The 23,328-nt window shown below is 39.1% G+C and overlaps 1 protein-coding gene across 5 annotated transcripts in view; it reads right to left on the reverse strand.

The window, feature by feature from the left end:
- Positions 1-15,529: 15,529 nt before the first annotated feature.
- SNX13 (sorting nexin 13) overlaps positions 15,530-23,328 on the reverse strand; it is a 166,640-nt gene continuing 158,841 nt past the window's right edge. For 3 of the 5 annotated variants that reach the window (XM_075062389.1, XM_075062386.1, XM_075062387.1), the window contains exons 24-26: positions 21,337-21,405; positions 18,968-19,080; positions 17,438-17,770 (exon numbers count right to left, since the gene is read on the reverse strand). In XM_075062389.1, the coding sequence (XP_074918490.1) occupies positions 17,523-17,770; positions 18,968-19,080; positions 21,337-21,405 (430 nt within the window). In that variant the 3' untranslated portion in view covers positions 17,438-17,522. Of the gene's footprint in view, positions 15,725-16,875; positions 17,771-18,967; positions 19,081-21,336; positions 21,406-23,328 lie in introns of those variants that run through there. The other 2 variants (XM_075062390.1, XM_075062388.1) reach the window with 2 other exon arrangements.

Genomic DNA, 23,328 nt, shown 5'->3' on the forward strand with positions numbered 1-23,328 from the left:
CTGGTATAGCTAGCTGGTGTAACTATACGGGCAAAGCCATTCAAGTGTAGACAGGGCCAGAGATTCCTGCTTTTTTTCATACAGGATATAAGATTACAATAGCATGAACAGTTGGACATGACAAAGAGTATATTGTACGAGCACACATCATCTTGGATAAGGAGCCCTCTCCAGTGTTTCACTACTTTAACCTCTCAGCAAATTAAAATAGTCTGAAAGAAGTGCCATGATGTCATAAAAAAGCACCTGTCCTGTGCGGCAGGTGACTAAGTATATCATAAGCCTCTCCAATCTAGTTTTTATAAAGCACCCAAGAAGTCAAACATCTCAACCAAATGATAGACTTTTTCCTGAAGTGATTAAAGAAAAATGCATTCCAATGACCTGCTGGAATCCATAGGACTTCCCTGACGCTCTTCAGTTTGTGCTAACATGCTCAAATCTGTTTTTAAAACGCTGAGGGAAATCCTGGACTCCTTAAATCAACAGGAGTTTTGCCATACAGACAGGATTTCACTCTACGTACTTACCACCATTACCATACTGAAATGAGACCATTGTCTTCTCCTAATATGCTAGACTTCTTACTTCTTTTATTACCACCACATATATTTGGGTCAGCCTACCACTTTTCATTGCTTGAACACCTGACATACCCACCAAACCCAATTCTTTCATAAAGCCTTCCCACATCCTTTCTCTGAAAACCTGTCCATCTTGCAGCTGATCCATTGCTTAATAGCATAAATACTAGGGCTGTCAATTAATTGCAGTTAACTCATGCGATTAACTCAAAAAAAAATCAATCACAACTAATTGCAGTTTTAATTGTGCTGTTAAACAGACGACCAATTAAATTTTATTAATTATTTTGGATTTTTTTCTACATTTTCATATACATTGTATTCTGTGTTGTAATTGAAATCATAGTGTATATTATTTGATAAATATTTGCATTGTAAAAATGATAAGCAAAAGAAATAGTATTTTTCAATTCACCTAATACAAGTACCATAATGCAATCTCTGTCATGAAAGTGCAATTTAGAAAAGTAGATTTTTTTGGTTACATAACTGCACTCAAAAACAAAACAATGTAAAACTTTAGAGCCTACAAGTCCACTTGGTCATACTTCTTATTCAGCCAATCGCTAAGACAAACAAGTTTGTCTACATTTGCAGGAGATAAGGCTGTCTGCTTCTTATTTACAATGTCACCTGAAAGTGAGCACAAGTATTTGCATGGCACTTTTGTAGACGGCATTACAAGATATTTACATGCCAGATATGCTAAACATTCATATGCCCCTTCATGCGTCAGCCGCCATTCCAGAGGACATGCTTCCATGCTGATGACGCTTGTTAAAAAAATAATGCATTAATTGAATTTGTGACTGAACTCAGTCTCAGATGATGACTCAGCATGTTTGTTTTAAGAACACTTTTACGTGAGATTTGACAAAGTGCAAAGAAGGTACCAATGTGAGATTTCTAAAGACAGCCACAGCACTCCACCCAAGGTTTAAGAACCTGAAGTGCCTTCCAAAATCTGAGAGGCATGAGATGTGAAGCGTGCTTCCAGAAGTCTTAAAAGATAACACTCCAGTGCATAAACTATAGAACCCAAACCACCAAAAGAGAAAATCAGCCTTCTGCTGGTGGCATCTGACTCAGATAATGAAAATGAACACGTGTTGGTCCGCACTGCTTTGGATTGTTATCAAGCAGAACCTATCATCAGCATGGATGCATGTCTTCTGGAATGGTAGTTGAAGCATGAAGAGACATATGACTCTATCGCATCTGGCACTAAATATCTGGTGACACCGGTTACAACAGTGCCATGAGAACTCCTGTTCTTATTTTCAGGTGACATTGTAAACAGGAAGTGGGCAGCATTATTTCCTGCAAATGTAAACAAACTTGTTTGTCTGACCAATTGGCTGAAGAAATAGGACTGAGTGGACTTGCAGGCTCTAAAACTTTACATTGTTGTATTTTTGAATGCAGTTTTTTTATACATAATTCTATATTTGTAGGTTCAACTTTCATGATGAAGTATTAGAGGGGTAGCTGTGTTAGTCTGGATCTGTAAAAGCAGCAAAGAATCCTGTGGCACCTTATAGACTAACAGACGGACAGACAGACATCTGTTAGTCTATAAGTTGCCACAGGACTCTTTGCTGCTTTCATGATAAAGATACAGTACCTATATTATGTGAATTGAAAAATATTTCTTTTGTTTTTTTACAATGTAAACATTTGTAATAAAAATAAATATAAAGTAAGCACTGTACACTTTGTATTCTGGGTAGTAATTGAAATTAATATATTTGAAAATGTAGAAAACATCCAAAAATATTTAAATAAATGGTATTCTATTAACAGTGTGATTAAATTGTGCAATTAATCATGATTAACATTTTATTGCATGATTAATTGCAATTGATTTTTTTAATTGTTTGACAGCCCTAATAAATATATGAAAGCATGACAACTAATCATGAAAATGTCTGATGCCCAGGCTTCAAGAGCAAGTTCTGCAGGCAAAGAGTTTCAAAATCACCATAAGGTTTGTGTGAAAGTATTCCAGAAAATCCATCATTTTGCGTCATTCCTGATCTCTGTCACTTTCAGCAGACAATAAAATACCATAATTTTATGGTAAAACAGAGATCTCTTCAAAATGTTTGTTATATATACATACATGTGTATTAAATATAGTTTCCCCCTTACACATGCCCAAAGAATAAGTGACTTTAAGACATGCCAAAATAATATTTTGCTTACGTTATCATTAAAACGGAAGTCATGCTATTGATCATGCTCTGTTTTTTTTACCTAAGAAGTTGTATATAGAGAGGAATGGCTCAGATTGACCAAGGTGATACCACAGCACAGTCAGAGGGTTGATCGCAAATAAATTCAACAAGAAATTTTTGAATGGTGCCATTAGAGACAGCAGTCTCTGGAGGTTAAACTTTGGTGGCAAGGTCAGTGAAAAGATGCCAACTACCACTCCAGTTTTGGGTTGCGTACATAAAAATACGTCCCATATTATGGGGGAATATACAACATCAGTGAGATTACATTTGTCAAGATTGCAAACAAAGGTGTGATTGTAGCACAGGTAGGCAGATTAGCCTAGGTAGGCATAGATTAAATCTAGCACAAATATGCCTACCTGCGCCACAATCACACCGTCACTTGAAGCACAGGCATACTGTTAGATATCCTGTACAGCACCAGACACCAGCAAAGTATTTCATAGCTTTTTTTAAATTTATTGTCAAAGCACCATACGAATACTACAGTATTCATTTTCAGTGTTCTTGTGAGATATTGCCCTGATTTTACAGATGGGGAAAACAGGCAGAAAAGTGGTAAGTGACTTGACTAAAGCCAAAAGTAGAAGTTGCTATCAGAATCAGGTTTAAAACTCAGGAGTGGTTGGTTCTACTGTTTGTCAGTCCATTAAATCACTCCTTTCAAAAATAGGTATGGGAAATATTTAACAAGTCTTATTACTATTAATATGTTTTTCAGTATTTTGATATTACTATTATCTCAGAATCAGAGAAATGGTGAGGAACTGCAATTCAGGGAAAGGCAAGATAAATGTTTAAGCTGGAATTGTCAAAGGGGTCTAGGGGAGTTGGGTGCTCAGCTCCTTCACACAGAGGCTGTAATTTTCAAAGAGGAATTTGTTAGGAAGGGGAAAAAAAAAGAAATGTGTAGCACTTGATCAAACAGCTAAGAAGTGCTGTATGATAACTCAACAACTATCTGAGGAGTGAAAATGCTGGACTAAAAAATAATGCAGACAAAATGGCTTCCTGTCAAAAACAAAATGTCTGTGGAAAAATTCATTTGAGTGTATTTTCCGGGCGGGGGGGGGGGAGGGAGTTCAATAAAAAAGTGAAACCATATTTCTTCATTAAAATTGTTCAGGATTCTGGTTTTCCATTCTAAAGCTGAATTTTTTTTAAACACAGTATATTGACAAAATAAGTTTCCCTTGAAAAATAATTGACATTTTTCTACCATCCCCACGGAACATCAAAGAAGGAGAATAATGGACTTGGGTTGAATTTTTTAAAAAAAGTCATTTGACTGTGGGACAGGAGAATGATAGAAGCCCTCTCTTTTGAGTTATTTGATTGGAAAAAGCAATGGAAAATATACTATAGGGAAAAACTATTTTGTCAGAGGCAAAGGCTTAAATGTCTTGCTTACTCTTTACTATCTTAATTTCTCATGAAAAGACATCAACTCTGCTCACCTAAGAAAGCCAAACAGGCTAACTGAGTTGCAATTCTAACCGATTCCCCTCAAGATGATCAACAAGAGTAATTCTGAAGAGTCCTTGGGCCTGAAAACAGATGACAATGTTTGAATGTCAAGTGTGTTTAGACATGATGCAACCCAAAATGTGTGTGGGTCGGGGTTTTTTTTGGGGGGGGGGGGGGAAATCAATCAAGAAATACTTAATCTCGAATATTTTTCTGATGTAGAATATGTCTAACAGAACTATAATAAAATTGCTGAAAAAACTAGGAACTCTATTGACCTAAAATTTCTGACTCCACAGGTGCTAGCCCCAAACACTTGAACTCAGTGCTTGTAGATCCTAATTCTGTTTCATATTAGTGATGGGGAAACCTCAAAAGATTTAGAAGATCAGTAAAAAATCCAGAAGTTCAGTAATTTGTCTGATCCATTTCATACTACTTGGAGTCTGTGAATTTAAGCTTGAATTCTGTCTCCTACAGGTTTTTCTGCATTAGTGTTTCAGCTAGAACAAGGGCAAGCAAATGCCCCTCCAAGATCATTTTCAACCCCAATAAAGATCCAGTTTGAATTTGGGGCAAAGGTTTGAGTCCATTATTTCACAAACCCACCCCTATCATCATCTTATTCTACATGTCTCCCTCTATCACATCTACAAAACCTCACAACAGATTTGATTCAGATTGTGGATAGCCAGGTTAATCTAGACTCTGCACTCAATGGATTCAATTCTTTCCTGTTTTGAGGAAATGTCATGTAATGTTTAACGTGGATTTGAAATGAACTCCGCACCCATGGGAAGGGGAAAATGCTAAGTTTGCTCTGCTTGAGTTGCTTCCAGGGTACTGGAGACACTGGGAACATCCTGTGTCAGAACTTTCACCTCCACCATGGGCACCCAACCCAGGCATCTATTGGATGTCGCAGGCCAGTGGCAAAAACATAGGTGCATTGTTGCTAGAGACAATGATGACTCTTACAGTGGGTTAGGGCTTCATCTCAGGAAAGTATTGCTTGACCCTAACAGTGCAACCAAACAACAAGTGTTTAGTCTTACTGCTGAAATGAGAATGGTATGGGGGTTACACGAGTCACAATAGTGAATGTTCTCTTCCTAGCTGCAGATTATGGAAGTGGTCTGAAAAAAAGTGGGGGTACCGTATCACCCTCATGCCCCTGCCCAGCATTTAACTCTGCCACAACTGCAAAATCACATTTCCCGCTAAATTATGCTCCCCCATTGATTCCGCTCCTTGCAGCTCTCCCTTTAATTCTGCCTCCTAGACTCACATCTGCTCCTCTTGAGTTTCCTCATCCCTCTCTCTCCCAGCCTGAGCGGACAGCAGTAGGGTCCCCTTTGCTGCTTTCCAGCAGCAGTGTTGCAGGAGAAGAGCAGAGAAGGCTGAGCTTTCTCCTTCCTCTTTCCTGACTCTCATGAGAAGGGGGTCTGCTCCTGAGGGACTGGGAGAGCACTCTGCATACTTCCTGCAGCAGCCCTGACTCGCTGTTCATCCCCAGGAGGCAAGCAAGCAGGGAAAGAATCTAGAGCAGTTTCTCCCCACAGGCTGTACTAAACACACGCACCCCTCAGCAACCCAGGCTGCTCTTTAGAGCTTTCATTTGTTGGGGCTGAGACAGCACACTTTAAACATTGGATGAAGATCAGGGCCAAGATTTTTTTATTTTTTTTTTTAAATGAGCAGCTGCAGTTAGTAATCCATATGTAGGTACCAAAGTGGCTTGATTTTTCTAAATACAGATTTTAGCAATTAACTTTAGACACCCATTTTTGAAAATCTTGGCCCAACAGTCCATACCAGTATTCGACCTACCTTTTCCTATTGACAACTGGTCATGAGATATTGCTAACTTGCTTGCATATGTCAGCAGGAGTGAATGTATAGGCTTTGGGATAACTCTGTTCCTTCCCCAAAGGGCAGTTTTGTACAATTGTTTGTCCTCCTTAAGGATGTTCTCATTTGTTCTGCCCTCTTAGCCAGTACATATAGGGCTGCTAGAAGAACTAGTGAGAAAATGTGACCTATGGGGGCCTTCAGTATGCTAAACTCATTATTAATCTGACCTAATCCATCTGATTCACTTAATGTTTTACCATATATATATATGGTAAAGAAGAGCAAGAACATGAAGAGCTGGACAGCACCTGGACCAGACATGATCCACACCTACTGGCTAAAGAAACTAACAGCAGTGCATGAACGCCTAGCAGCACAGATGAACCAGCTGGCTAGCAGCAGGCTCCCACCCAACTGGCTAACACAAGGAAGACAGTGCTGATCATGAAGACCCCTGCAAGAACAAACCGTCTCACTACCGGCAAATAACCTGCTTCCCCACAACATGGAAGTCCTTCAGCTCATATGCCAAGCTACAAGGACCAATGGCAGTACTGAGCACACTCAGAAGGGGCATTGGACAACAACAGAGGCTCAAAACACCAGTTGCTCTAGATAGAGCAGTCGCCCAAGACTCAAGTTAGACAGACCATCTGAGCACAGCCTGGATGCTGACAGGAAAGCTATGACTCAATGCCACACACGTGATCTGTGAATGATCTGGCGCTATTACAAGTCAACAGGAACTCAGGCTCAGCTCCAAGGGAGACTCGCAATGTGGACCATGGAAGACAACACTAGAGTTCAACTCAAGGCATGCTTGCAGGGCAAAGTGCCATGCAGTGCGGATATACCAAGGCTGAGTGCACTGTCCTCCATAGGGCTGCTGGTTCGTGCATAGGCTTAACCCCCTCAGCAGATAATCACAAAGGACTGGATACGGGTACAGGTTCAGGAGTGAACTAGCCATCAGCCACCTCCTCTACATGGATGACATCAAAGCTGTATGCTAAAATGAACAAGACATCGACTCGCTAATCCACCTGACCAGATCTACAGTGAGAATCGGGATGTTCATTCGGACTGGAAGTGTGCCGAGTGGTAGTGAAAGAGAGGAAGTAGTCAAGATGGATGGGGTGGAACTGACAGCAGGCTACATAGCAACATACAGACCGAGCTACAAGTACCTGGCATCCCACAGTCACATTGGAAAACACGATGAGGAGGCAAGGAAGCAGCAACATCCAAAAATCACCAAAGGATAGACAGGTCCTGGAGAGGCCACCTCAGTGGAAGAACAAGATCCACGCCGATCACGATACGCCCCGCCATATCAGATACCCTGCCGGTAATGAGCTGGCCAAAGGAGGAACTGAGGCGCCGATTGAAAACCCGGAAGCCCTCACAATGCACGGAAGGTTTCCACCCCAAGTCCAACACCCAGAGACTGTATACCACCGGAAAGAAGGTGGGCGGGGCTTGGTGAGCGTCAAGCCACTGTCCTGGACGAAACCCGGAACAATCAGGAGTACATCCGAAAGATGGCCCCCAAAGATGAGTGGCTGAAGAAAATGCCTGAGGCAGCAGCAGACATGGAGGAAAACCAAGCAGAAAAAGTGCCATGCAAGAAAGACCCTGCCATGGGATGTACCATCGACAGATAGCTGAGGTGGCTGACATTGGAATCCTTAACCAGTGGCTGGAAAGGGCTGGACAAAAGACAGCACTGAGGCACTGATCATAGCAGCCAGGACAGGCACTGAGCACAGAATCCATTGTAAGCAGGGGTCTACCAACACTAGAGAGGACCCAAGGTGCAGACTGTGCAGAGAGGCCTCAGAGACAGTCCAACACATAGTGGCAGGATGTAAGATGCAGGCAGGAACAGCATACACTGAATGGCACAACCAACTGGCTGGCATTAGTGTACAGGAACATCTGCACAGCTGTATGGGCTAGACCCTCCCAAGACCAGATGGGAGATTCCACAGAAGGTTGGAGAAACAGCAGGGCTAAGAGTCTGTGGGACTTCAGATCCCAGACGGACAGGCAGGTACTGGCAATCAACCAGGACATCGGTGGTAATAGACAAGGAGCAGAAGACAGCGTGCTGATAGTATAGCAGTGCCACAGTGACCAGCAACATCAAGGAAGAAGGAATATGAGAAGCTGGAGAAGTACCGGGGCTGAAAGAGGAACTAGAGAGGATGTGAAAGTGAACCAAAAGTGGGCCCGAGTGGTGGTAGGAGCACTCGGGGCTGTGACTCCTAAGCTGGGTGAGTGGCTCCAACAGATCCCAGGAACAACATCAGAGCTCTCCGTCCAGAAGAGTGCAGTGCTAGGAACAGCTAAGGTACTGCGCAGAACCCTCAAACTCCCAGGCCTCTGGTAGAGGACCCGAGGTTGAGGAAGACACATAAAACCCATAGGGGTGAGAGGGGAATTTTTTATATGCAATTTTTATTTGCAATTGACATGGCTGGCTACAGTCCAAACTAGATAAAAGATCTGGTAGGATGGAGGGAAACAACTGGAAGATGGGGCGAGGATTTCAAATGCCCCATTGACATGGGTTGCGTGTGTCCACCTTTCGTTACTCAGGTTTCCAGTTAAGGAGCCTGGCTAGATCCCCAGCTGTTGTGAGATGATCAGGTTAGTAGCAGTAGCCAGTTCGAGATTTTCCCCTCAATTTGTGTCTAACTGGGCATTTGCAAGTTTGTATACAAAGATTACTAGTGTCGATACATTTTTGCTCGCTCAGCACAGAGTATTGTAGTGAATTATGCATGGAGCTGCCTCTTTAATTCATTCAGCGCATTTATTCGCAGATATTCTCTGTTAGGAACACATGATGCCTCTAGCGCAGGCTGCCTGTTGGTTTGGCCCTATATGCCCTAGATCACTTGGCTCTGCCAATGAGCGAGTGCCTCTCTCCCCGTGTGATACCTGCAGCAGTTTCCTCCAGCAGAGGTGCTTAGGACTGGAGACCTCTTGGCTTATAAGACAGGGTTAACATCTCCAAGGCTGGTTTTCTCTGGTTTCACTATTCCAGTTGGTTCAAACAACCAGGACATGCTGCAAAATCCTTCTTCTATCTTCCCCAGCTTTCAGGGAGGGAAGGATGCGATACAGATACTTGTGTATCAGATGGTCTATTGTTCAGCTTTGAGTTTCAGTTGCTGCTTGGTTATTTGTTTCTGAGAATGCTGCTGGTTTCACTGTTTGACAGTTGTGATTTGAATATATGTCAGAAGTGTCTAAGTCTGTAAGATGGTTTTGTTATGTTTAAGTCAAAACAACCAATACTCATTATTGATTTTGCCAGGAAACCATCTCCTTTAATTAGCATAAGTCTGCTTTTCCTTCACAACAGAGCGGGACTTCCCAGTGTTAGACATGGCACTAATACTCTTCCCTTTCTATTCATTACCTTTTTGTAAGAGACAGATGACATATTATAGAATAGAGATGGGCACTGAAAAAACAGCCTACTAATATTCACTGGTTGAATGAATTTGCTTCAGCCATCTGCAAGTCCTTTATTCACTTTCCACAAACATCTGTATGATCAAGTTTGACTGTCACGAATGTTCACAAAAGTTTCAAAATGACACGCATGTCCATTTGCGTTCAATGAGAGAGAAGTATCATGTGATTGATCTCACTGATCAACCAAAACTAAGCAGCTGAAACATACAGAGATCTCACTGTGATCAATCCACTGAAATAACATTCACAAAACAATCCACCTAATACTGACAGTAATGACTAAATTTAAAAAAAAAATAAGAAGCCTCATATTTAACCTCTTTCTGCAGGTAGAGGCTACATTCATACATCATTTAATATTTGTATTGTGGTAGCACCAAAAGAGATCAAGCATGAGAGTCTCATTGTACTAAGTACTGTGGAGATGTGTAATAAAAACGACAGTCCTTACCCTAGAGTGTTACAATCTAGGTTATGACAACACAGGTGGATGAGAAACTGTGTCAAGCAAATTACACAGAGGTCTCAAATCACTGTCTAGCCAGGTAAATTAAATTAAAATTCTTCCCTCATCCATATTACAAAATTATTTATAAGGTAACTAAATCAAACTTTTATGCCTAAGTATTAAGAGAATTGGAGTGGTTTCTGTTTAACAATTAGACAAATTTGTTAATTCTTTACATCAGTCTTCCATTTGCCAGATGGTTATATAAGCAACTGGCAGAACAGATGCCAATGGCAATGACTTTAGCCTTTGCCTGGATTAGCTTCTTACATCTAAGCATTCATTATACGACAGTGGATGCCAGTTCGGACCTTTCTATCAGGTGGACAGCTCATTTGAAACTAGAAATTGACCAATGGTTCATCTAGCCCAGTATCCTGTCTTCCAATAGTGGCCAATGCCAGGTGCTTCAGAAGGAATGAACAGGGCAATTACTGAGTGACCAATCCCATTAGTCCAGTACCAGTGTCTGGCAGTCAGAGGCTTGGTTAAATAACTACCTAGTTCTTCAACCTTTGCACTTCTCTGTGCATCTTACGGTATTTTCTAAATTGATCTATGCACTAAGTCAGGGGTTCTCAAATTGGAGGTCGTGAGGTTATTACATGGGGAGTTGCGAGCTGTCAGCCTCCACCCCAAACCTCGCTTTGCAGCCAGCATTTATAATGGTGTCAAATATATTTAACTGTTTTTTTTAATTTATAAGGGGGGGTCACACTCAGAGGCTTGCTATGTGTATGGGGTCACCAGTACAGAAGTTTGAGAACCACTGCACTAAGCCCATTATGTTTTGTTTTCTCCAAGAATCTGTTCCTTGAACTATCAGCATTATTTACATAAATGCATAATGTACCTTTCATAGTAAGCAGTGCGTGGACCAATGGACAAACAATTCCATCATTCCACAGGGAAGAAGTTCAACTCTCTCCCCCAAACTATTAACTTACCACATCACAGGGACTTTGAGACTTCCATAAAAGCCATAAAAAATATCTTCAAGTTGAAGAGTGCTAGAGAGGTGCAGAATATTACTAGAAACAGGTTTATCAAAGCCACTTTAGTCAAAAAAGCTCACATATCTCATGTTTTACTATGGCTTCCAACTCACTGATTTTACTCTGGGACAATGTGCTGTGACTCCCTAATGAGAATCAAAAAGGGCAATTGAGCAGACACATAGCTGAACCATCTGGCTGGACTCTTAGTTCTTCAAGCACCTGATGTTAAAATACCTTGCTTGCCCCTCACCTCAGGAGTGGTAAGCATTGTCACTAAATATCTCCCTTTGCCCTTTGAGCAGTTTCTCCCAGGCTAAAAAACTGCTGCCTTTAATCTATTCTCAAAATGTAACATGTCTCTGTTGTCTGACTAGTTTGATGGATCAGGCACTTTTGGAAGTTAGCCATCATAAAACAGACTCATCTCACACATTTTGTTTCTGGAGGACTCGCACTAACTTTTCCTGGGTAGCCAGCTGCCAGTGAAATTCTCTTTCATCGGTTGCATTTACCGTTAGCAGCATTTTTGGGACAGAATATGTAACAGATTCTCAGGAGGACTGGATAAAATGGAATTCTTAGGATAACTTAACAACTGCTGCCAAGTGGAGAGGTTTTTTTTTTCTTCTCTCTCTCTCTAACATTTTGATGTGTGGTATGTGTCTGGAACCCAATTATCTGTTGCCCTACACTCTGCATACCAGAATAAAATGGATGTAAAACACCATGCCAGAATGGTAGTATCCTACACCTGCCCAGCACTTGTGTAAATGACTACACAAGGTGGAGGGCAACAGAGAATGAAACACTTAATTTTGTCCAAGTTTTTTCTATTGTTTCTACATGAGAAATCTAAGGCCTTGTTTATCCCTCCAGGACTATAGTGGATTTAAGACCACATAAGACCTGAAATCTGAGCAACGGAAAGGGAAGTGGATTTGTAGACAATGTTCTACTAAATAAATAAATAGATGTCCTGTTATTCAAGCTCCTGCGACTTAGGAGAATATTCTCTTTTATAAAGATTCTAAACACTTCCATCCCCTTCACCTGAGGCTCAGAAAACTTCCACTCCAGTTCACTACTCTTCCAAGGAGTTCTCCAGCTAAAGGTTTGCCTGAAGTTTGTTTTCCCATATCCGCATCCTGTAGGTACCAAACAAGAAAAAAATCATTTTCTCCTATCCTCTGCCCATTTGATACAGCAAAACAAGATGTTATTCACAGTTGAGGGCATGTGTGGGATCAAACCCTTAATGAATATAACAGCATTGCTAACCCACAATATTATGAATCTCATGATATTTTGGATATTGTCTTGTAGCCCTGGTAATTCTATGGGAATCTCTGCTTTCCTTTAAGCAAAGGAAATCTCTAGCTCCCATGGTTGCAATGAAAAGCTTGAAAACATGACTTCAGTGCTCCCTAAAGGCTCAAAACAGTCTGCAGGCCAATACTCCCTCTTGTCAACACTTAGACTTTAAAGAAACCCTCATGTTTTTATAGCCAGTTTCATTATTTATTTTGGGCCAGACTCATGATTTTTTCAGTGCTTTGAATTGGCAATTCTGCATAAACACAGGGATTTAATTGTATAATTCAAACTATTCTTTGGAATTAAATTGTTCCCCATTCCGACCTTAAAATTATGTCAAGTGAAAACTCCAGTTAGCCCTTCCTGAAGTAAAGTATCAAAATGATTAACAGAAATTGGTCTATGAAACTGTCAAATGTGAACAATTCCTCACCTCAATGGACCATAGTAATTTTACAAAAGCTTTGCAAGAGAAATAGCTATTGGAGATACTTAAATACTAAAGTATCCAAATATAGTGAATTGCGGAGGAAAAACTAAAATAGTACAGATTTACATTTCATGAAATTAAACCTTAATTAGTTTTGAAATATTTAGTAAAAGTAGATTTACACTGTTTTCATTACATAAGTTAATTTCCTTTTCTCTGAGGGATACAGCAAGAAGTTTGACATTAGAAAAGTCAAGATAAGTGATGAGTGCATAATATAAATACCAGCTACCCTCCCCCTTTGCCAGAGATCAAAGACCATATAAATTAGACATACTATGATATCTTCGAGGGTAAAAACTAAATAAAATACATACATATACCACCTTCATGTAGCAACTAGCAGATGCATAATTTTGTAGATTCAACAGAAGGAATATCTTTTTAAAGAAAACAATTCTTGGGCAAGTTTTTTTTATCTTGAGTAACCTAAAATTATTAAAATTCTTGCTGTGAAGTATTACTACCAGTAGTGGTGGCTGAAATAAACATGCATATAAATTCCCAACTAATGAAATCCCTGAAGTGTACATATACTCTGTAACAAAAGTGTAAATTAGCTGAAAATAGCTACAGTAAATAGTTTACCACAGGGTAAAACAAATGATATCTTTGTGACTTCAAGATCTCAGAACATCTTTATGATGAATGTGGAACAGCTGGAATATGTATATATAATCTCAAAGGTAACAATTGTGCTTCCATTGCAGACTCAGCTGCTGTGAAAATAAACCCAAGGGAAAAAGGCAAAGTGTGTAAAGATTTTTTTTTCCTAGTATAGGTCCAAACATGTACAATAGTTTGAAGAAGGCCTGCAGTTATTTGTATCTCACATAGCTTTATTGCTCCAATCTTTTTAGAATGCAGGTGCGAAAATGGAACGTCATGAACTTTGTTTAAGAATTGAATCTGTACCCAGTATTTACCAATGGAAATGACTTCGCAGACTTCTTCAGTACTACCTTTTGCAATTGTAGCAAAAATATTCCTTTGGCAGATATTTACAAATTATTCAGGCTCCTAATGCTACTACGTAAAACAGAACTGAGTAATGAGTAATTTCAGACCTGATATGTGATATAATGTTCATTTTCTGATGGGAAAAAGTTATTTTGAAACAGACCAATTACAGACTCAGCAAAATATATTGTTAATTCTTTATTAGTGTAATATTTTTTCAGCTTTTCTGTTGGACAGAGCATAATGCAAACTCCAAATAAAAATTTAGAGTCCTTTGCCGTTCAGTAAAAATGACCATCACATTCTGATTCACGTTCTTGTTAGCCAAAAGGAGGGGAGAGGAATATCATTAGAACAATTAGGCACACAGTTGACACTTACTGTACAATGATATGCACAAGTCATTTATTACAGCTATATTCATAAGATGTGCTCTTTAGATTTTCCCTTGTACTATACGAGCCATGCTCAGTTGAGCAAAGATCACTGATAACAAGAGAGATTACAAGGAGTGTCAAACAAGACTTTTAAAACAAGTCCTTAAATAAACGGATGCAACCACAACAGACTAAGTTGTTGGGTTAAGGAGACAACTTAACCTAGACCTCGGAACATTAAAAATGCATTTATTTTACAATTATTCAAATACACATGCGTTAAATGAAAATATTGCACTAAATTAAAATTTAGATTGTGGAATCTTTTTTTACTTAAAAAATTTGGTACACATTCTGGTAGCATTAAGGTTAACTGTTTTGTTCAAGCAAACACCAGCAACAGAAGCTTAAGATGAAATAACTGAAATGTTCAACTGTTCATTTTCTCTTAAAAATAATTAAGGCTAAAATAAGTGCATTTGTTGGACAATGGCACAATTATTTTCAGCGGCTAGTAGCATCACGCAAATGCTAGGAGATAGACCTAGCCAGTTAAGTGCTGTATTTTAACATTCAATTTTGGGGCATTTACAGGGTAATATATCACACAGATTGGCAGGGTTGATTATTTTAAATGGTCAACTTGTGAACCATTTAAACAACACACAAACATTGATAAAAATTATTTATCTTTGATGGTTCCTGCCTACAGTTAAGAACCACATTCTGAAATAAAATAGCAGAAGACCAAAGCCGTGTGTGTGTGTGTGTGTGTGTGTGTGTGTGTATATATATATATGCAGTAAGTGCATTAAGTGTAATGACTTTGTTAAGCCTGGTACATAATGTACAATTTGTGTTCCTGCAGATGTATGTACCAAGTAATTGTAAAATCTCCTACAATATGAGCATGACCATTGTTCTTCCAGAAGTCTAGCCTGGGAGCCTATAGAGAAGAGGCACCACAAATTTCACGGACTACCATATTATCTTTCTGATTTCAAAGCACTATATATAATTAAGTGATTTACAAATGTAACTCAAAAATACAATTTGGTATGGTTATATAATTTTTTAGTTCTCTTTTCTAGTCTGTATTTACGTACATCACCTTCCAATAGCTGATGTATCATGTGGACCACCAAACACAAAGCCTGAATGATATCTTGTCCTTCAGATTTCAAGTATGCTGATGCATACTGACATAGGGATAAGATTTAGACTGACATGTAAGCAATAGGAATTTCAATCATGACCAAATCTATTACCTTATATAAAAATGTGAGGAAAAATGGTTAATTCCAACAGCACTTAATTACTATGTTTCTTTAGAACCTGGGGAAATATACATAGATGGGGCAATGGGGAAGGAATCTTCCACATGTGCTGTCTTTGCCTTCCTGGAAATCATAAGGGAAGGGACTTAATTTACAGTATGTAGATCTGCAAAAAAGAAAAACAAGTGCACTTGAGCACATGTATACCATAGGACAAATGTCAGTGATACCCACTACAAGAGAAATACGATGAAAAAAATATCTGATTGGAATCTAAGAGCAAAAAGAAAATCAGTACGGAAACTTGATCTGTTCTGATTCCAGATCCAACCCTTGAGGGCCTGTTTGGATCCTCCCCTCCGAATGCTCCCATAAAAGTCCCCTTCTCCATCCCTCAGACAATGGAACTATCTTTTGTTCTCATCTGGGCGTGAGTTGCTACCTGAGAACCTTGGTTCAGTGATCCATTAAATATCCTATTTAAAAGATTAGTATTTAGAAAATATTTTTTAACATTTTAAAAAATGGAAAATAGACAATGGAGAGTGTATGGTTCCCATCCTTTGCCCTAGATGGTGGAGCTCAAGACAGAAGGGGAGTCCAAATAGGAGGATGCAAACTCTGCCATATACTAAGGCCAAATAAGTGTAATTAATCTTTATTCTTGATCAGACATTAATTTTTATGGAAGTAAATGGATAGACTTGGGGCCTTTGTGTAGAATAGGTTTATTTATTAAAATTTTACATTACGCAAAAAATAAAAAAGACAGTTATTTAAAAAAATATTGTAGTTGTGTTTCCTTTTTCTATTTTCATATATACATTGTGATGCATTCAGGAGTTTCGAAATGTTTGCACACGACTGTTTAATGAAGTCTCTAGAGGAATCTTGTGTAAGTCAGGCACCAAAAAATTCTAGCAACTTTTCATGTGAGGGGTACATAGCTATCCTAGGGCTATTTTAAATGAAGTACAGTGGGCTTTTAAAAACAATTCTTAGTTTTATCGGGAAAAGTAGTGTGTAACTTGCTTTTTTCACTACACATTTCTACTCTTCTAGTGTGGTGTCTATCTTGCTTGGAGCATGTATCCCATCCTTCTGTCACTGCCACCCTACTTGAGATATGCTTCAAAGATTATACCAATTGCACAATTTCAATATTGTATGCACCTTTTCCATTTAAATTGCATGCAAAGTGTGTGCAATGTGCCATAAGAACAGAAGAGGGCCCTTCAAGTTACAAATTCATCAGAATAAAGGGTCCATTATTTTCTACTGCACCTTTGCCTTGCACCACTGAATAACAAAACCAACCAAGGTACAATGTTAGTTTATTTTTTCAAAATAAACGAAGGTGAAGTTAATTGAGGTGTAAAAGCCACGTTAGCTCAACCTCTACTTAGTGAATGTACTTTTTGGGACACACTGTAACGCTTTTTTTCCAGAACCAGCTGTACCAAAGACTTCTATTTCTGTTAGCTGAACCTTTACACGAATGCTGATCAAGACCCACAATGCCTCAACAATCATAATGCAAAACAAACCCCACTTGATTCTCACACATTGCACAATCTCCCAGTGGTAAACTAGCCAAATCCCTCATTGTCACTATAGTTGTGCTTTGCTTAGCCCTCAGCAAATACAGCCTGGCACGTTTCATTGCTTGCAATCACCGATTCAGTTAGGAATGGAAGAAACTGATACTCCTTACATAACCGGCCAATATTCTTCTCAATGTTGCATGAAGATGCATCAAATCATTTGAAACACAAATCCGTTTGTGGTAGTGGTTGCAATATAAGTGAGGATGAAAAGATCCACAGGTCTTATGGATGTATTAATAATCTAGTATGTGACACTAAAAGACTGGTGCAGAAACAACAGCATGTGAGTTTTAAGCCCCAGAGAATATGCCTTTGCCACTAGTCCTGGACGAAACACCAGCTTAATAGTTTGGAGTGTCACCTTTTCTGTAAGAAAGGCGCTTGAGTAGATTGTAGTCTCTGCTTGTATCTTTGCATCTGCTCTGACCGTGAATGCAGTTTGCTGAAGAGCTCATGGAATTTATATTGTGGAAATAAGGTTTCCAGGAAGCCCTCCAGAAAGACATATACCATTCTCTTATTTAATTGAGTGTGCTGAAACATTTCAAAGACCCGAAGAATGCCTTTCCGTGTTGTCTCAGCACCTATGATGTGCTTCAGTTCATCTACACAAATGACAAGAGTTATAAAGTAGTTTTATACATATTTTAAGTACATATAGGTAACTAATAGAAAAGGTAAAACTCCTTGTAAATCAACCATTGCAATATTGAGACAGAATCTTCTAGAAAAGGTTTTAAAAGGAATGCAGCTTGGAGGCGAGAAAAATTAGAACTAGAATAAAACAGCACCATAAAGAAAGAAGTTGTTTCATTACAGTAGTACAGATCTCTGAATATAACGTGCAATTTTATTTACTGGTCATACTTATAGAAAACAATGTTGTTATACATTTTACTGTCCCTTGGTATCTACATGCAGCACGCAAGTCCAAGACTTAAAAATTAAATCTTTAGTTTAAATTAATACTGAACTAATTCTAAGAGAAATCTCAAGCTGTCAGACTAAACCAAAAATATTCAATCTTATGATAATCAGTTAAAGATATGGGTTTAAATCAGAAGTGGGCAAACTACGGCCTGTGGGCTACATCCTGCCCGGCCCCTGAGCTCCCAGCCAGGGAGGCTAGTCCTCGGGCCCCTCCCCTGCTGTCCCCCCAGCCCCGCCGCCTCATTTCCCCACACCGCCAGTGCTCTGGCCCACTGCTCCTGCTGGGCAGAGAGCAGCATGGCTGGCTCTGGCATGGTAAGGGGGCGAGCAGTTCCAGGGGGGCAGTCAGGGGACAGGGGGCGGTTGGATGGGGCGGAGGTTCAGGAGGGGTGGGTGGGAGTTGGACAGGTGTGGGAGTCCCAGGGGGTCAGTCAGGGTGGGAGTGTGGATAGGGGTTGGGGCAGTCAGGAAGCACAGGGGGTTGGCTAGGGCAGTGGGGTCCATGGGCGGTGGTCCCAGAGGGGACAGTCAGGGGACAAGGAGCTGTGTGGGGTTGGATGAGTCAGGGATTCTGAGGAGGGCAGTTAGGGGGCAGGATGTGGGAGGGGGCCAGGCTGTTTGAGGAGGCACAGACTTCCCTACCCGACATTCCATACAGTTTTGAAACCCTGATGTATCCCTCGGGCCAAAAAGTTTGCCCATCTTTGGTTTAAATAGACATTTAATTACCCCATGGATATTAATTTCAGTACTTTAGCTTCTTTCACTTTTAAATAGAGATTGGGACCCCCCTACTTCAATTTTAGTAACAATATAAAATCCAATAATGTACAATACTAGTAAAAATATTAAAATATTCAAAGCTCACTCACCTGGCATTATCTCCAGTAGTTTAGTTTTCCCTGCCACTCTTGTTCGCATTCTAATATCTTTGTCTCTACGTGGAACAGTTTCTGCTAAAATGCCATTGGGCCAAAAGGCATCTCTGTAACAAATACAAAAACAAGCCTATCAAAACAAGTTCTTTAAAAAAATTTATCCAATTTTTAAACTCTTTGAGCTATCTCATAGCATAATGTGAACAAACTGAAGGCACGCAGAGATTACGTTGACATGCAAAAATCTTTAATACTCAAAATGCTTTTGTTAATCATTTGAGGTGTATTTCAGAACTGGTAGAAGAAGAAAATAAGAATTTCTTGCTTGTCAATTCTTTTTTTTAAAAGGAACATAACTCAGCAATGTTACTAACAGTTGCATACTACTTTCTACATACTCCAGTATGGGAGTCTGTTGATTGAGCCTCTTGGGGAAATTTACAAACCCATACCTTTTCTGCCAAAAACATCCAAATACACCTGAATTTATTAGCCATACATAACTTGTCTACAAATCACTTTCTATCAATAAGTCTCTCTCTCTTTTAACAACAACTTAGGCTCAAATTTTTTGGTAATAAGATTCAAGATGACAACTTGCTTTGGAATGTTTGATCTGTGTGACAACAGTGCTGCCTGCATTTTTGACTTTTAAAAAGGGTCCAAACATTGGGCCTTTTTTTTCCTTCCCCAACACAATTAAACGAAATATAGACTCTCTGTATTCTTAACTGGACAATTCAAGGAGATAAATGAGGAAAATTTAGACAACCTCTGTTATCCTATCAATGAAAACTGCCTTAAAATTTTGTCTATTAATAACTTTTTAGTTTCAAACATGTACATTATCTAAGGAAAGTTCCAGTCTCTGCAATTGTCTCGCTGGCTGGCCAATCTGCCTTTACTCTATCTAGTCTATTTGCAATTGCTCTGTTGGATAAATGACTAACAGTGAAGCTACTTATTTGGAACTACTGTTTTGGAAAGGTATTCAACAGAACCTCACACTTGGGACCATGCCATATATTAATGACTGGATTCAGAACAATGTAAACCCCACATTTTGAGCTCTTACATTGCTGGCAAAGCAGTTTCAATTTGATACATAACTCCACTCATCCACATAAAACAGGGATCATAGTCTGGAGATCTATTCTACCTTTGGAGAAACTATGAAATTTACTCAGTAATTTTAGTGAGAGATGAAACCTCTGCAGCATCCTCACATATAGTCTTGTCCATATCTATACAGACTGGAAGAGTGTCCAGAAGACTAATGTCACAGACCCTTTGTTATGGGGTCTGTTAGTACTACCCTTTGCATCTTTAGGTATTTCTCTCTTCAGATGAAAATACACGTCAGATATCCATCTTCTTGGCTAAACAGGCAATCTTGTGAACCATGTTTCTCAAGAGCATATCCTACTTATCTTATGACTCTTTTAGCGCTTTCTTAAGGCTTCTACAAGGACAGCATTCTAAAAGTGATGTAGTACAAACAGTTCCCTTTAGCTCAGACTTTTTTAAAAAACTGATGATTCCTCGATGGGGTGAAAGTTCCAAAAGAAAGTTCAAGTGTTACGAATCTATAGACCGGGGTAGGCAACCTGCGGCACGCAAGCTGATTTTCAGTGGCACTCACACTACCCGGGTCCTGGCCACCAGTCCATGGGACTCTGCATTTTATTTTAATTATAAATGAAGCTTCTTAAACATTTTAAAAACCTTATTTACTTCATATACAACAATAGTTTAGTTATATATTATATACTTATAGAAAGAGACTTTCTAAAAACGTTAAAATGTATTACTGCCACACGAAACCTTAAATTAGACTGAATAAATGAAGACTTGGCACACCACTTCTGAAAGGCTGCCGACCCCTGGTATAGACAAATATTAGTAATAACCTGTGGCAAGTTTTTAACTACAGTAATTGTTGCTGTTCCTGCTATAACATATTATACACTTGCATGAACAAAAACAAGCCACTTCACCCATCATTGGAATGAAACTGAACTACTGTTTAAAAGTATACAACAATTTTGTAACAGTTTAGAACAGGTACTGAATAACTTACCCCTTTCCAAAAAATAAAAATTTTAAAAGAGACTAGCCACTGAATATTCTCTGTTAAAGTAAGGAATAATTTATATATCATAAAGCAGGACATAAACTACCTATCTGAATCTTGTATAGAGGCAAACTTTCTGGTGTGAAGTGGACTTACCGCCTCTGACAGCTTAAACTGATTCCACTGCTAAGGCAGAAAGACAATCATTAAATATCAGTTGGTCTATACAGGTATCAATTTATACACTTTTTCAATTAAAAAAAAGATATTATATATATATAAAACACACCTGAAGCGTTTCACTGCATCTGCTACTTGCTCAGGAGACGTCATCGAGTCAACGTGATCAACTATTTTTCTAAAATCAAAGTGAGACGAATCAGTGATCTCTCTCATTTTACTTTTCAAAGGGCATCAGGAAGCAGAGTTCTTTAAATAAAGAGTGCTTTAAAGTAGCTAAAACTTCAAACAATATTCAAGAAAAACAAAAAATTGCATCATATCTCTTTTTCATCATTCCACAGAAAATGATATCAAGTTATCACACCAGAAAGCCTAGTGTTCATTCTCAGTAAGGTTTAAATTCATCCACTTTCCTTCCTCGTTTTGAGTATTTCCAAAGTTAAATATGTTTACCCCAACAGAAGTAGGAAAGAAAAAGGATGAAGAAAGGTGGAGAACAGAAGAAGCCTGCAACCCAGATTGCCATTTGGTAGTTTACCTTCTTTCCCATCCTACAAACAGAACATTAGATCGTTACATTATATTGATGCAGAAAGGAGAGCAATTAAAGATTTTTTATTTTCAGCCACTCGATATTATACCTTTGTTTGCTAGACTAAAGAGACCATTATCAAATTTCTGTTTCCCATACAGATATGTATGGACTGCAATCAAGACACCTCTTAGCCTTCCCTTGATAAGTTAAATAGATTGAGCTCCTTGAGTCTATCTACATTAAGGCATGTTTTCTAATCGTTAAATCATTGCTGTGGCTTTTCTCTGAATCCTCTCAAATGTATCAACATCCTTCTTGAATTGTGGACACCACAGTGGGACACACTATTCCAGCAGTGCCAAATACAGCAGGTAAAACCTCTCTACTCCTACTCGAAATTCCTCTGTTTAAGTATCCAAGGATTAAATTAGTCCAATTGGCCACAGCATCTGACTGGGAGCTCATGTTCAGCAGACTATCCACTATAACCCCAAAATCTTCTTCAGAGTCACTGCTTCCCAGGACAGAGTCCCCATTATGCAAGCATGGCCTACATTCTTTGTTCCTAGATGTTTACATTTGCATATATTGTATGCTTGTGCTCAGTTTACAAAATATCCAGATTGCTCTGTATCAGTGACCCATTATCTTCATTATTGCCACTTCCCCCAATTTTTGTGTCATCTGCAAACAACCAGTGATGATTTTCCATTTTCTTCCAGATCATTGATAAAAAATGTTAAATAGCATATGGCCAAGAACCACACCTGTTCAACGATCATTCACATTTACAATTACACTTTGAGACCTTTCAATTAGCCAGTTTTAAACTACTGGTTTTAATCTGTGTTATATTAACTTGTATTGTTCTAGTTTAATCAAAATGTTGTGAAGTACCAAGTCAAATCTTTACAGAAGTCTATTACATCAGCCAAACTAGTAATCTCATCAAAAAATGATATTGTTAGTTAGACAAGTTCTATTTTCCATAAACCCAAATTGATTTGCATTAATTATATTACCCTCCTTTAATTTTTTATTTATCAAATCCCATATCAGGTGCTTCCTTATCTGGTCTGGGATAGACGTCAGACTGACAGGCCTATAAATACCTAGATTATCCCGTTTACCCTTTTTAAAATAATGCCACATTAGCTTTTTTAGTCTTCTGGATCTTCCCCATTGTTCCAAGACTTACTAAAAATCAACATTAATCATTCAGCAAGCTCTTCAGCAAGCTCTTTAAATACTCTTGGATGCAAGTTCCCTGTACCTCCTTATTAAAAAGTGTCTAATTTAGTAGTTGCTGTTTAACATCCTCCTAAGATACTAATGGAATTGAAAGTGTTATCATCATACAGTATGACTTCATCTGGCTTGTTTCCAGAACAAAAATATGTATTCATAGATCCCAGAATCATAGATTATTAGGGTTGGAAGGGACCTCAAGAGATCATCTAGTCCAACCCCCTGCTCAAAGCAGGACCAATCCCCCAATGGCCCCTTCAAGGACTAAACTCACAACTGTGGGTTTAGTAGGCCAATGCTCAAACCACTGAGCTG

The sequence above is a fragment of the Chelonoidis abingdonii genome, chromosome 2 (assembly GCF_003597395.2).
Source record: "Chelonoidis abingdonii isolate Lonesome George chromosome 2, CheloAbing_2.0, whole genome shotgun sequence".
NCBI classification, from domain to species: domain Eukaryota; kingdom Metazoa; phylum Chordata; order Testudines; family Testudinidae; genus Chelonoidis; species Chelonoidis abingdonii.